Genomic DNA, 15,779 nt, shown 5'->3' on the forward strand with positions numbered 1-15,779 from the left:
TTGTTACTTCCCTCCATCCAGACATCCTATCCTTTATTACTGTCCTCATTTGTCTGTCTCTCAAAAAGTCTCTCATCCATTCCAGGAGTTTCCCCTTCAGTCCTCCTATATATTCTAGTTTCCACATTAGTCTCTTATGAGGTACCTTGTCAAAGGCCTTCTCTGAGTTTAAGTACACACAATCCACCCAACCATCTCTCTCCTGTACCACATCAATCGCTCTTGAGTAAAAGCTCAACAAGTTAGAAACACATGACCATCCACTTCTGAATCAAAACTGACATTCAGCCAAAATATTCATCTCTTCTAGATATTATATCCATCTGTCTTTCAGGATTCTCTCACACAATTTTGCAACCATGCTGGTTAGAGACACTGGTCTATAATTCAGGGGTTCTTCCCTGTTTCCTCCCTTATAAATTGGTACCACATGTGCCCTCTTCCATTCTTGTGGCACTTTCCCCTCTTCCAGAGAACACATGATTAAACTGAATTTTATCTGCCGGTTGTTCTCTGCATTCCTTCAGTACCCAATTAGAAATTCCATCAGGTCCTGGGGCTTTTCTTACATCTTGAGTTTCCAATAATTTGTACACTTCCTGTACCACCACTTTTATATCTTTTATCACCGGTACATTTCTAGTCACTCCCTTCCCTTCCACAAACTCTTTTTCATTAGTGAAAACTCATTGGAAACATTTGTTCATTATTTCAGCATGCATTGCTGCATCTTTATAGACCTCTTCTTCTACTTTCAATTTAGTGATTCCTTCCCTTTCTTTCAATTTGCCATTAACAAATCTATAGAACAGTTTGGGTCCATCCTTGCATTTGTCTATTATACCTTTTTTCAAAATTCCTTTCTTCTTCTCTACGTATTCTTGTGTAATCGTTTCTAGTTCTTTTATATTCTTCCTTTGTTCTGGTGTTGCCCCTCTTTCTCCAGTTGTTCCACGCCTTATCTCTTTCTTTTTTTGCTATCATACACCTTCTATTAAACCACTCCTTTTTCCTGTTTTCTTTCCCTCTTACTCTTGGTATAAATTTTTCCACTCCCAAATTGTAGAGGTCTAGAAAGATATCCCACTTCCTTTGTATCTCTCTTGTTTCTCTGAATTTTCTCCAATCCGCATTTTCAAAAAAGTTTCTCAGTCCTGTGAAATTAGCTTTCCCAAAGTTGTATCTTCCCTGTCTGTGAAGCTCGTCTCTTGGCTTGGTTTCCTATTATCATCTGGAACTCAGTGACCACATGATCACTTTTTCCTATAGGACAGAAATATTTCAGTGATTCTATTACATCGGGTTCTTTGGTAAACAGTAAATCTAACCTTGCTGGTGTGTCCTCACCTCGGAACCGTGTCTCTTCTCTGACCCATTGCGTCATCACATTATTCATTATTATATTTAATAATATAGTGCCCCACGAGTCCTCGCCGCCTCCTGAGTCCCATTCCTCCCATTTCACCTCTTTACAGTTAAAGTCACCCACCAAAATTATATTATTGCTTTTCTCAATTATTTTTTGTAAATAGCTAGCCATATCTAACAACATCTTATGGTATTCGTCATCGTTCCGTGCTCTCGTCTTAGGGGGAACATACACTACCGCCATATCTCTTTTGACTTTCTCTCCAGTTTCTAATTTCATATATATCACTTCAGCTCTGCCTTCTCCCATTTCCACGGTATCTACATTTATGTTGTTCTTCACTGCTATCATCACTCCTCCTCCCGTTTTTTCTTTTCGGTCTCGTCTCCACAGATTGTATTTACCATCTCCCAAATGAACATCAATATCCTCTCTTAATTTGGTCTCTACAAAGCACATGACATCAGGTTCATATTCTCTCAATAAATCATTAATTTCAAGCCTGGCCGATATTAAACCATCAATATTAGTGTATATCACCTTTAAATTATTTTTCATGTTTTTTATACCCTCTTCTCTCCTTCTCTCCGTCAGTACCACTTCCTCAATTTCTAATCTTTCACAGCTGTCCCCCTTAGTTTCCTTCGCTTCTATTTCCTTATATACCACTTCCTTACTTTCAAATCCAATACTCTCCAAAAAAAAGTATTACATTCTTCCTCTGTCCTCTTATCATTTTTTTCCTTTGCTTGATCCTTCAATGATTTTAAAACTTCTCTTTCTTCTTCATTTAAATCTTTTCTTATTATAATATTTTCCATTCCAGCCTCTTTGCTTAATTTCCAGGTCATTTTGAGTATATATATCATTTACTAAACTTTCTGATGTCAACTTGACTCTCATTGGTCTTGTTTCCCCTTTCCTATAAGGCCCTATCCTCCTTACTTCCTCAATTTCTTTTACCCACTTGTCTCCTTCGGGGTCAGTTTTGCCTAATATACCTCTCACCAGGTTCGTGTCTCTCTCTAGTCTCACAAATCTAACCTTTTCTTCCTCCTCCCTGTTTCCAAATAATACCACACATCTGTTCCTTTCTACATTTTCTCTCACTATTTTCTCCAGTATTTTTACTACATTTTCTTCCATCTTTTTCTTGTTCATTTCCCTTTCTTCCTGGATGATTTCTCTTAAGCTGACCACTTCTTTCTGTTCTTTTTCTACGTGTGCCCACTTTGCCTTATGTTCCAATACACTACTCACCTTCTCTGTTTTATTAGTACTCTCTTCTAGTTACCTCCTCAATTCAACATTTTCACGCTTCAAGTTTCTGATTTCTTCATTCGCCATCTCATTGGAGTGGATCAGACTCTGTATAGTAATTTCCGTATTCTCAGACACGTCCTTTAACACTAAATCCTCCACTTTCTTTTCCAGTTCACTAATCCTCATTATCAGTGTTTTAACTAGATCCATGATATTAGTATTTCAATCAAATCCTGGAAATTCGAGTCCCTCAGTGTTTAAATTTTCGGCCATGTTGGATGTTGGTTACTGTAGCAAAAACAGCTGTTACCGAAAATACTACAAAACATTCATGTATATTCATCCCAATAAATCTTTACATTTTTGGTAGTCCTTATTAACTTACAATATTTCAAACTTAAAACAAAACCATAGGAGACAGGATAAACATAATTTCTGGAAACTACTTAAGGTATGCAGCCTGGGCCTGGGAGCTGTTGGGAGACACGTCCGTCCGTTGTGGCTGTCCGTGTGTGTGTGTATGTGTGTGTGTGTGTGTGTGTGTGTGTGTGTGTGCACATCCATTGCTCTTGTTTGTGAGCAGCAAGGTCTGTAAATAAATGTGTTAGTTGTTGAGAGAGGTGTGATATGCTGGTCATTGGAAAAATACTGAATTAATATTAGATTTTAAGTACCTTAGTGTAGGCTAGTGGTAAGAAGAGAGAATGAAATATGTAAATGAATGTGTGTATGTGAGGAGTTTAGTGGCTGAGGGAGGATATGTAGCTGGTGTTGTGAAGGTTTTGACTCAGATCAGAGGGTTGGGTATAAAGGCTACAAGAGGACTAGATGATGGTGTGTAACTGCTTACATTAAAGTATGGGTATCAGACTTTGGTTGGACATGAGTTTGAAAAGTCAGAGTAGGAGCACTGGAAATAGGACTGCTAATGAACCAGCTGTATACATATACAGTATAGTTACATTTAATTGGGAGCACTGGAAATAGGACTGCTGATGAATGTACTTTATAATTGCATATGTTGGCTAATACAGAAAATAGAAAGATTTGTGAAAGATGTGGAGTAAGGAAGTCTATTGAAATCTGTGTTGAAATCCATGTAAACCTGATGTTGTTAAAGCAGTTGGAAAAATTCCTAATAATTGTACTGTGCAGATCCATACTTATTTTTTTTTTTTTTTCCCTACATGTGGTACAACCATGAGCAACAGTTCATATACAATCCTGTACCAGCATTGTGTCTTACCTTTCATATTTCTCATTACTTTTTAAGCAGAGGAGAATATCCTTCATTCTCATACTCTGTGTACTTCTTGGTGTTCTCACATAAAAATAATTCATGTAACAGCATTAGTTACCATAGCTAGCAAAGAAGTGTGACAGAAATTTTGCTCATGGGTGTACCATCTTGATGAAAACTTTGGATGAGGCACTAAACAGCACTGGATGAAAGGATAACAGAATGCACTGTTACATTGTTTTGTTCAGATAAATTCATGTTACTCCCATGTTTTGTATGTAATCTGTTTTGTGTCTGAAACATTTTATATCACATTTTCCTGCAGATTGATAAGGTGCGTGCCCAGTTGCAAGAGTAATGAAAGGTGAGCAGATAACCCCCATGTGTTATTTGTGATATATTTTCCATATGTCATTTGTGGTATATTTTTGGAAAAGAGGTCAGGATGATGATGATGATGATGATGGTGATAATGATGATAATGATGATGATGATTTGTTTATAAAGCAATGTTGGAAGATCCCCACAACCCATGGCAATTGAATTTAAATTCCCCCTTTAGATGGATTATGATTTACATCACCATATCGTCATCCCAACCTCTTATTTCTACCTAGAGATAGGGTGAGGTTGGATCCAGAAATAAGGATTAAGCACAAAAGTGGGAGAACTGTCAATAGGATGCCCAGTGAAATAGTCCACAGAGTCATTCATGCACCATTCAAGCCCTCAGAATCTGGCTTCACCTCAAGTGTAGGCTAACTGTCTGCACATATTTTTGAAGTACTTTCATAAGATACTCAGTCCATAAACTGTCAGGTAATGTGGATGCCAGTTCCTTGTCATGTGCTTCCCCATACATATTTTACCTTAATCCAACCATTTTAGTCCCTTGTTTCTTCATTTGTGTCAGCTTCTACATCTCACTTTCTCATGCTGACATGTCATAGCCATCATTTCAGTCCCTTTCTTATTCTCTTTTGTTACTACCTTCCATATCTCACTTTCTCTTGCAAACTTATCAAACCCATCCACTTTTTGGTCTGCCACACCTACTGCACACTCAGATTCACAAGTACACATTTACAATCCTGTATGTCTACAAATTCTGAAGATGTGACTATACCATCTAATCAACTCCCCTTCTGCTCATTTGTTAACAGACTTCCTTGTTGCACATCTTTCACAAAACAGTTTCTTTTCCCTATCCACTGAACCTTCTCATTCTTTAGTCTCTTCTCAGCATTCTTCACGTCTGCCAGCATCACATTCATAAGCACCACAGTCCATCTTTGTGCACCACCAAAGCAGTCATTTTTACCAGTTCATTGAACAACTAATTTTACTGTTAGTTACACCTCACATCCCCCTAACCTCATCACAACATAGTTTTAGGCTGCTACACTCCACAGACACTCTTCTTACAGACCTTACATGTTGAGTTTTTGATGGCATCAGTTCAGCTAGGCCACCACACAGAACACTCCTAGTTACACTAGCTATTAGCAGAGCTTTTGATGCCATTCACGCCCTTAACCTCACAAACAAAATATTCAACACAAACATGCAAAATAACAAAAAAAGATGGCTGGCAAACTATTTAGCAGGCAGATGTGCACATGTAACATTTGCCGGTCAGTCATTGAACATCAGAAACTTCACAAATGGTGTCCCTCAAGGATCTGTTTTGTCCCCTGCACTCTTTAACCTTATTACCTTAACCTGTCCTGTTGCTCCGGTACGGCCTGTGAACCCTCCAAAGAAACGTCATCTGTGGCAATTTAGAGCTGCAGATTGGGAGGCCCTTAGGCAGTACTTCTTTGATTTTCCCTGGAATGATTATTGCTTCCATGGTCGGGAGCCATCTGAGTGTGCCTCGTGCATTACGGAGGTTATTCTCTTGGGCATGGAAGTATACATTCCTTTCTCATATCCTTTAACTAATGCAAGAAAGCCTTGGTTTACTCACACTTGTTCTAATGCTGTCCGCAACAAGGAGAGGGCCTATAAAAGGTACCAGTGCCAACCCACCCCTGAATCACATCTTGTTTATGTTTCTGCCCAGAATTTGCAAAGGCTGTCCTTCACCCTGCAAAAATTAATTGTAATAAATGCTCTCAACTCTCCAACTCAAATTCTTCCCACTCCTTTTGGCACCTTGCCAGAAACCTTTCTAACAACTTTACCTCATCATCCTTCCCTCCTCTTTTCTACTCTGATGGTTCTGTAGCTATTTCTTCTACTGATAAAGCAGATTTCTTTGCTCAGACTTTCTCCTCCAACACCTTAGACGATTCTGGTGCTGTTCCTCCATCACTTCCCCCCTCTGACTTCCTCATGGCTGATATTAAAATTTCTTCAGCTGATGTATTTTCTGCCATCACAGTCCTCAATACTAACAAGGCATATGGTCCTGATGGGGTCCCTCCTGTTTTCGTCAAGAACTGTGCTTCTGTGTTTACACCCTGCCTAGGTAGTCTTTTGCCTTTGCCTGTCAACTTGTACCTTTCCTTCTTGCCAGAAGTTTGCTCTCATTCAGCCAGTCCCAGAGAAGGGTCCAATTGCTTTAACATCCTGTATCTCAAAAGTTTTCGAGTCAACTCTTAATAGAAAAATTTTAAAGCATCTTTCCTATCACAGCCTTCTTGCTGATCATCAGTATGGGTTCCGTCAAGGTCGCCCCGCTGGCAAACTTCTCACCTACCTTTCAGACTCCTCCTTTTGGAACTTTGGCGAAAACTTTGCCATTGCACTTGACATCTCAAAGGCTTTCGATCGAGTCTGGCATAAATCTTTAATTTCCAAACTGCCCTCTTATGGTCTCTATCCTTCTATCTGTGCCTTCATCTATAGCTTCCTTTCTAGTCGTTCTATAGCCGCTGTTGTAGATGACCATTGTTCTTCTCCTAGATCTGTCAACATTGGTGTTCCTCAGGGTTCTGTCCTATCACCAACTCTCTTCCTTTTATTCATGAATGACCTTCTAAGCTGTACATCTAACCCTATCCACTCGTACGCTGATGTTTCCACCTTTCACCTTTCCATTCGGTTCCCGCAACGTCCATCTCAGCAGTTACTTCAACAGACAAGGGATGAGGCTATGGCACACCTAATGTCTGACTTGGCTCGTATCTCTGACTGGGGTAAAAATAATCTTGTTTTTAATGCATCAAAGACTCAGTTCTTACACCTATCAACCCGACAAAATCTTCCACAGATGTACCCACTAATGTTTAATAATATTCAGCTTGATCCTGCATCATCCTTGAACATCTTTGGGGTTTCATTCGCTCGGGACGTATCTTGGAAAGATCATGTTACATCTCTTGTAAAATGTGCTTCCAAGAGATTAGGTGTACTAAGCCGACTCCGTTCCTTCTTTACTCCCGCACAGTTGTTGACTTTATACGGTTTTATCTGTCCGTGTATGGAGTACAACTCTTGTGTGGGGAGGCTCCCTACATACAGCTCTTCTCAACAGGGTGGAGTCAAAGGCTTTTCATCTCATCAACTCTCCTCCTCTTACTGGCTCCCTTCAACCTCTGTCTCTTTGCCTCACTATAGCATCTTTATCTCTTTTCTATCGCTACTTCAATTGTCACTGCTCCTCAGAACTGTCTGCTTGCATTCTTCCACCTCTATGATGGGCGCGTAGCATCCGTCTAGCAGCAAACTCTCATCCCTTTTCTGTCCAACTCTCTAATGCAAGAGTTAACTGTTACTCCCAGTCCCTCATTTATGCAGCAGGTCATGTCTGGAACTGTCTCCTTCTGTCTGTATTTCCTGCTTCCTATGATCTCCAGTCTTTCAAATGCAGTGTGTCCAGGCATCTTGAAACGATTGGATCTTGAATTTGGCTCTCTCTTGTATATTGTTTTTCTCATGGAAGGAACAGTTTGCGGTCTCATGGCCTTTGGTTCCTTCTTCCTAGCATAAAAAAAAAAAAAAAACATGCACAACACACCCACACCTCACACACCACAGATACATATATCTTCCTATGCAGACGACATAAGACTTACATGCACACACCAAAACTCAAACACAGCTGCACACATCCTCCAGCCTTACCACAGCACACTACACGAATGGTTCACCACAAACAAACTCAATATAACCCCAGCCAAATCTACAGTGACCCTTCTCACAAACTGGACAGCAGAACATAGTCACATTCCACACCTCACCATAAACAACACCCCCCTATGACGCGCGCACACACACACACACACACACACACACACACACACACACACACACACACACACACACACACACACACACACACACACACACACACACACACACACACACACACACACACACACACACACACACACACACACACACACACACACACACACACACACACACACACACACACACACACACACACACACACACACACACACACACACACACACACACACACACACACACACACACACACACACACACACACACACACACACACACACACACACACACACACACACACACACACACACACACACACACACACACACACACACACACACACACACACACACACACACACACACACACACACACACACACACACACACACACACACACACACACACACACACACACACACACACACACACACACACACACACACACACACACACACACACACACACACACACACACACACACACACACACACACACACACACACACACACACACACACACACACACACACACACACACACACACACACACACACACACACACACACACACACACACACACACACACACACACACACACACACACACACACACACACACACACACACACACACACACACACACACACACACACACACACACACACACACACACACACACACACACACACACACACACACACACACACACACACACACACACACACACACACACACACACACACACACACACACACACACACACACACACACACACACACACACACACACACACACACACACACACACACACACACACACACACACACACACACACACACACACACACACACACACACACACACACACACACACACACACACACACACACACACACACACACACACACACACACACACACACACACACACACACACACACACACACACACACACACACACACACACACACACACACACACACACACACACACACACACACACACACACACACACACACACACACACACACACACACACACACACACACACACACACACACACACACACACACACACACACACACACACACACACACACACACACACACACACACACACCCTTGGTGTAACATACAATACATCACTGTCAATTAAGCAACACATCACAAACATTAAAAAGAAATTAACACCAAGACTCAGCACCCTAAGGTCACTTGCCCATACAACACTCGGACACAACAGCGAAACCACCACTGCAATATACAAGCAATATACAGTATACATTCAGTGTTGTATTATGGAAGCCCTGCTTGGGCTTCTAACCTCACTAAAACACACTGCAATACCCTATAGACCATGTAGAACAAGGCACTAAAAATAATCACAGGTTGCACAGCTACTACACCTACAGACCACCTACCGGTACACCAAGAAACCAAATTCCTCATAGTCAGGGATCATCCAGACATGAGAGGCACACAATTTCTTGCCGCAGCCTCCACCAACCCACACCATCCACTACACTCCGTGGCAGCGCATCCGCACATACACCAAGAAACATCAGAACAGCACCCAGCACATGATATCATACACAAGTACTGTCATCTTTCCCCCCATGCCTGCCTCAAACCAGCTTCCAGAAGCATATCCATGCTCAGATCACTCGCCGCTCCATTCATTCACTCAAAGACAACACACAGCGCCTCCTGATATCCACCCCTCTGAATCCTACCTCCCTCGAATGGCCAGGGTCCACCTGGCCAGGCTGAGATGTGGGCATCATCCAACCCTCTTGAGTTATCAGAAGAGGCTGGATGACTCAGTCACTGATGCCTGTCCAGGATGCAACACAGCACCCCATACTATTAAGCACATAATGGAAGACTGCATTGCACACAATCGCCTGCACCAACAACACAACAAACACTCCTTGAGAGCTCTCTGGGAGAGCCCGGTCTCGACCGTGGCCTTCCTTAGGGACTCGAGGATGTTCGGCCAGACTGCCTAGGGATCAACTACTGTCACTACTACCAGTTCACTACTGTCTTCATTCCTAGTCATCATCTTTTTGAAAGATTAATTTGACTTCCAAACATAGGTAGTCAAACACCCTAATCCCTCCTTTTTTTTTTTTTTTTTTTTAAGCACATTCATTCCTACATTTGGCCACTTTTCTGGTAGCTGTAGTTTAACCTCTGCAAATTGCAGTAGTATATGTTCAGTGTAAGTAGTTCTACTAACATTATTATTATTATTTTTTTAACATTTGCATATGCAGTTTGTACTTGTAGTGTTAAAATGAGGTAGTAACAAGGGATGATGAGTGCACAATATGTAGTATTTATATACAGAATTCTGTATTATATTCAGCCTTCTGTGACATGATTTTGTAAGACTGAGGTTATTACCCTGAATGTGCTGTTTCATTTATTAAGATAATGTAAATTTATGTAGCTTTGTATTGGGCTTGTCATATTTATGAAATAGGCACCAGTATAATGATTTAACAGTCTAGAACACCACATGCATTTATACAAAGAAAAGGCATAGTAGTGAAAGTCAGACTCACTTTGTTAATTTATTCATTGTACAAGGACACTGAACTAACAAAATAATATAATTTTAATATATCTGGCAGTACTGTATCTTGTACTTTTTTATTTATTTACTTTTTAACTAGTAATCTATGTACAGACCTCAGGGGACACAGTTCAAAGGCATTTCTACAGAATTTGGCAAAGAATACAGTAGCAGTGTTGCAGGGGTGAGCCTCAGGGGGGGACACTTGACCATATTGACAGGTTCAGTTTGTAGGGCATGGAACATTAAAGGTATCTTGTCTTTTGTTAGAGCATTGGGATGATGCTGATATCAGTATTCAAGACTTTTTTTTTTTTTTTTTTTTTTTTTTTTTTTTTTTTTTCCCAAGTCCACAGGCACTTTTTTCATTTTACTCGTTATATCTTATTTTCATTCTGTTGATGTTTTTTTCTGACTCTCTGGACCACACCATACTTCATCCTAGGTTGAGAAAAGGGGTATGATCATGGTGATTACCGCCTGAGTATTTTATTCGTCTTACTTGTAGGATAGATTCTTCGAACTGGAGGAGTTAGTTACAGTGTTAAGAAACCCCATCAGTATGAGAGGCCTTTCCTAAGTAGACTAAAATTATATGATATCAGTAAGAATAAACTAATAGAAAGATGTCAGTCAGATTTAGTGAGTTGATGAGTGACAGATTTGATGATAACCTTGAAATAGTGATGTATTTCCATGGCAGCAAGTTTTTGGCATATCCTTAAATTTCAAGGTTAGTAATTTCAGGATTATTCATTAGGCTAAATTTGTTACTGGTACTCATCTTTCAGAAAAGCAAAGCTTTGATGTCTATAACTTTTCCAAAATTTAATGAAGATGCACAGTGAATTGGAGGTGTATTAGTTAAATGAAGAGCCCTGATTTTCCTGTTTATCATCACCTATGTGCCTTACCTTGATTGATGATCAAACATTTTACATTCAGGATATATAATTAAAAGCTCGTCTCTGAGAAATTCATGAAAATTCACCTTTCAGGTTTCAGGTTTATGCTGCAGATAAACTTTTTTGTCTGTTAAGTTTCCATTACTTGGAATTTTTATTGTAGTTCATATGTTTTTTAGCCATAGTGCTTTGTTATTATGGCTGTTCTTTGGAATAGTAGTAACTTCTGCACAGGTAAGCCCATCTTGGTGCTTACATCTGCTTTAAAGCTGATCAACATTTTAATGCAGTGAATATGAGTCTTGTTTTACTGATACTAGACATACCATTTTTATGCTCATATAGTGGATAGAAACTCACTATCAAGAAATGTTTGTAGCCATCAGTCCCATGATGATTGCCTGTGAATATGGCTAATTGTCAGTGGAGATGCATTAAAGCACATGGAAATGCATAGTCATAAACTCTATGACATTAAGCCAGAGATCATTTTTTTGTAACACTTAATGGGTGGTGGCGGTAAACACGTATGCATACATGATACAGTATTCTACCAAGTTTCGTTACTCTACAGTATACACATGTACGCTTTAAATGATACTTGTTTTCTAATATGATAAAGTATACATAAAACATAATGTACTGATCACATTCAGTTTGCAGCAGTCATACATCTGTTAGACCTAGGTATGAAATAAAGAGACCTGGTGCAGTTACAACATTCAGGAAAAGGATAAGTGGTATCCTGTTTACTAGTAATAAAGCTGGGCTTTTTATATGGTATAAGCAGTGGAAATGTTATTGATTTGATACAGATTTCATATTAATGTAACACATTGCGGTACTTGTAATTTACAATAAATAACAGACCCTGAAATGGTTTGTGAATCAAGTAATTTTGACAATAGGATGAGATCACTGAGTACAGTAACGCCTCACCTAACACTGTAGGTGTGTTCCTGCAAAGTACTATACCTTGTTAAGTGATAATCAATTTAAATGAGGGATAGGTTTCAGAAAGAAAGATTATTTTCTCCAGTACCATAATCATCATTATCATGCTGCCCTTTTTCACATCTAAGGATGGGGTAAGGTAGGGTACAAAAAATGAGAGAAAATCACAAATATGGGTCCAAGTTAGCATTAAAGTGTATTCAGTTATTAAAATTCATAAACGACAGAAGGAAATAGCAATACGGTATATTCAGATAATGCTTATTGTTTCTGTATAGTTTAAAAGTTTTATGTGAAAAGTGTGTCAAGTGATAGCATGTTAAATGAAGAATTACTGTACAAATTTCATGAATAACTGAGTCAGGATATGTGGAACTGGTATGTGGCAACTGATTAAAATGAGTGAGCACCTCTGCCCACTCCAGTACTTATTTTCCCCTTAGATTAAACTCACAAATACATCTTTAACCCAGCGCATCCAGTAACGTTTTTATTATATTATGGCTAACCCCAGATGATTTTCTCTAACCTAAGAAGGGTCTCTTGTAGTGAAGAGGTTTGAAGTGTCACTTGACTTTTCCACTGTAGTGACTGTACAGTATTATGATATTCTGTGTAATCCCAAACAGTTATCAATCAGTCGGTCGGTTGATACTGTGCTTCCACAGGAATCTCCATACTGATACAACTCATGCTTTCTATGGACTGGAAACTAAACCAAGTGCCAAAACCAGCTATTTATTTCCCTGCAGTTGCTGGAAGTGTTAGGAAATAGGAAATCTCAGATGTGTGATAAGATACGTAACAGTGCAAGAGTCTCAGCTTGGGCTTTGACTTTGTTTACATGTGTTTGAATGTTTCTAGTGTTAGTGCATATCACCTCTCTTTGTTATACCTCCCAGGATCGATTATTTTCATCCAGAGACAAGAGCACCGGATTCGGTGGGTTAAACATGGTATTGTACTGTATATGAAATCATGGTTTCAGGAAATTATAATGGAGGTGTAGGTACACTTGTGAAATGGACGTTTTCAATAACTGTACATACAGATCCCATCAATCGCTTCTCCCCTTAGAGGCTAAGATATGAGTAAGTGTGTGTGCGTGGATGAGTATTTTAGTGAGTGTGTTGTCCTGTCTTGGCTACCCCATGCTAGAGGGGAAACAGCCTAGGTATACGGAGTATATAGATAGATACATACAGATGTTAGGATGGTCATCACTTTGTTATTTCCAGCTAATTTTTATGTATGCTCTTAATGCACAGTATAGAAGATGGGATATTAACCTCTTCAGCCCAGTGGTTGACCTTTATGGTATGTGTGATTCTGGGTGCCTCTAGATTCATAGTGAGAGAGTGTTTTTGAAATGGAAGGATTAGGTATAGCCATGATGTGCTTTTTCAGGATCAGGGGGCTTTCCTGATCTGGATAAAATAATCTGGTAGTATTGGGAACAAACAGAGAAGTGGTGTCCTCATAGTGAAGGGGTTAATTTTATTCAGTTCTGTAATGTCCCTTTGTATCAGGAGTGTAGGAGACTTGAGCTAGTTAGCTTGGTCCAAACATTTTCTTTTTAAACCTTGGTTTAATCAAGGTAGGGCTGGTGGTCTAATGAGGTAAGGTTTCCCAACCACATGTGGTCCATACAGGTTGACATCTGAGGGATGGTTGGGATAGCTTGATTACATAATGCCACTTGGGGGTAGGAACTACAGCATATTCTTTTTACTGTAACTTGACCTAAGATTCCTGTCACTCCATCTTGAATGTCGAGTTATGAGAATAGATTAACACTAGAATATGAAGATAGTCATGAAGAAAAGGTATGGAAAGGATGTAGAGTAGTAGCGTTTTTTTTCTGCCACTGAGATGTGTGAAGTAAGCTGCAAAAGTATGAAAATCTGGGCCAAGTTAGAATAAAAACAGTATAGTCACTCTCACTTTGAAATGGCGAGACTAAATAACCTAGCACCATTCTCCCACACTACTGACAGGGAGGTGAAGGGGCAGGTGATAGATAGATAATCAAGGTACAATACAACACAGTGAAATGTTAATATGTGACTTCTTGATATTTTTTCTCTTGAAGCTTCTGGCAGATGAATTTTCTTCCTGTTCATATAATCTTTCCTTTGCAGCAGAAAACTTCTGATATAAATTTGTAGTGTTAAATTTTGTTTAATAAAAAATGTAAGGTGCCCTACAAGTGTACTCTGGGTAAGAATAAATAAACTGGTCCAAATACAGTTCTTAATAATATATGAACCATGTCACATTTCCCTTCTTTTCTTATCCTGTGAACTTAGGATTAGGACTGATATTCCGTATGTTCAGTTTTGTCATGTGGTTCATTAGTTTATATACAGCCTTTTATCTTAGTATAACAAAAACCGATATAATTGTCTTCTGCAGTCTCTTATGCATCACTACATTATTTCATTTAATTATCATTCTTTTATAAAAGCATAAAAGTCCAAATTACAAACTCTTGTAATGCTGGAGTGGGTGCTAGCAAATTAATGAATTGGGAATATTATATGGACAGTTGTGTACAGTATTAGTACTGTACAGTACAGTACTCCTATACAAAAATATTTAGATAAGATTCAGTTTATGATAGTTACTTTCAGTAGATTCTGAAAGTGAGTCTTTAAAATTTATGATTCACTGAACAGTCAATATATCCTCAGGGCCAGAAGTTAAGAAATTCTGCACTGCGTGGCTGTTAGACACTGAATAATAATGCCGGGTTTCAGTGTAATGGTAATTTCGTGGAGCTAAATTAAATCTTTTCATTTAGGGTGAGAGGTAACTCACCAGGTACTGGTGCAACCACATAACCTGTAATGAAAGAGATAGGAAGTGTCTTTTTTGACTCCAGAACTGTCACCGTAAGCCATAGCATCAGATGATGCATTCTTTAGTAAAGTTTGGTACCTCAGATGAATGTATTAATTTAAAAAGAGGTCTTTTGAAGTGAAGGGTTCAGTGAAGCTATATCAAACCCTTTCAGTTCAAAAGTCTTGTGTAAGCTGAATAAAACCCTCTAGAGGTAGTAAGAATGAAGTAAGGAATGTCATTGCATTTAGGAATATGCACTGTTTGCTGTGTAAGGTTTTATAATGTCACTGGTTTTCTTTGTGCTTTAACCAGGGCACAATGTTTGAATATACAGTGCAAACTTGACAGATGTGTAAAGACAGAGATGCAGTTTGTTTTTAGTGACTTACAGATACAATCTCAGGTTTCCCGATTGTGTGTGGCCACAGA

The 15,779-nt window shown here is 39.5% G+C and overlaps 1 protein-coding gene across 1 annotated transcript in view; it reads left to right on the forward strand.

The window, feature by feature from the left end:
- Positions 1-4,246, forward strand: part of Taf7 (TATA-box binding protein associated factor 7) — a 31,013-nt gene extending 26,767 nt beyond the window's left edge. Inside the window, exon 10 of the mRNA XM_080272900.1 lies at positions 4,198-4,246. Within this exon, the coding sequence (XP_080129026.1) occupies positions 4,198-4,230 (33 nt within the window). The 3' untranslated portion in view covers positions 4,231-4,246. The remainder of the gene's footprint in view (positions 1-4,197) is intronic.
- Positions 4,247-15,779: the final 11,533 nt, after the last annotated feature.

The sequence above is a fragment of the Coenobita brevimanus genome, chromosome 52, assembly GCF_032717465.1.
Source record: "Coenobita brevimanus isolate Jiangsu-jjx chromosome 52, ASM3271746v2, whole genome shotgun sequence".
NCBI lineage: Eukaryota > Metazoa > Arthropoda > Malacostraca > Decapoda > Coenobitidae > Coenobita > Coenobita brevimanus.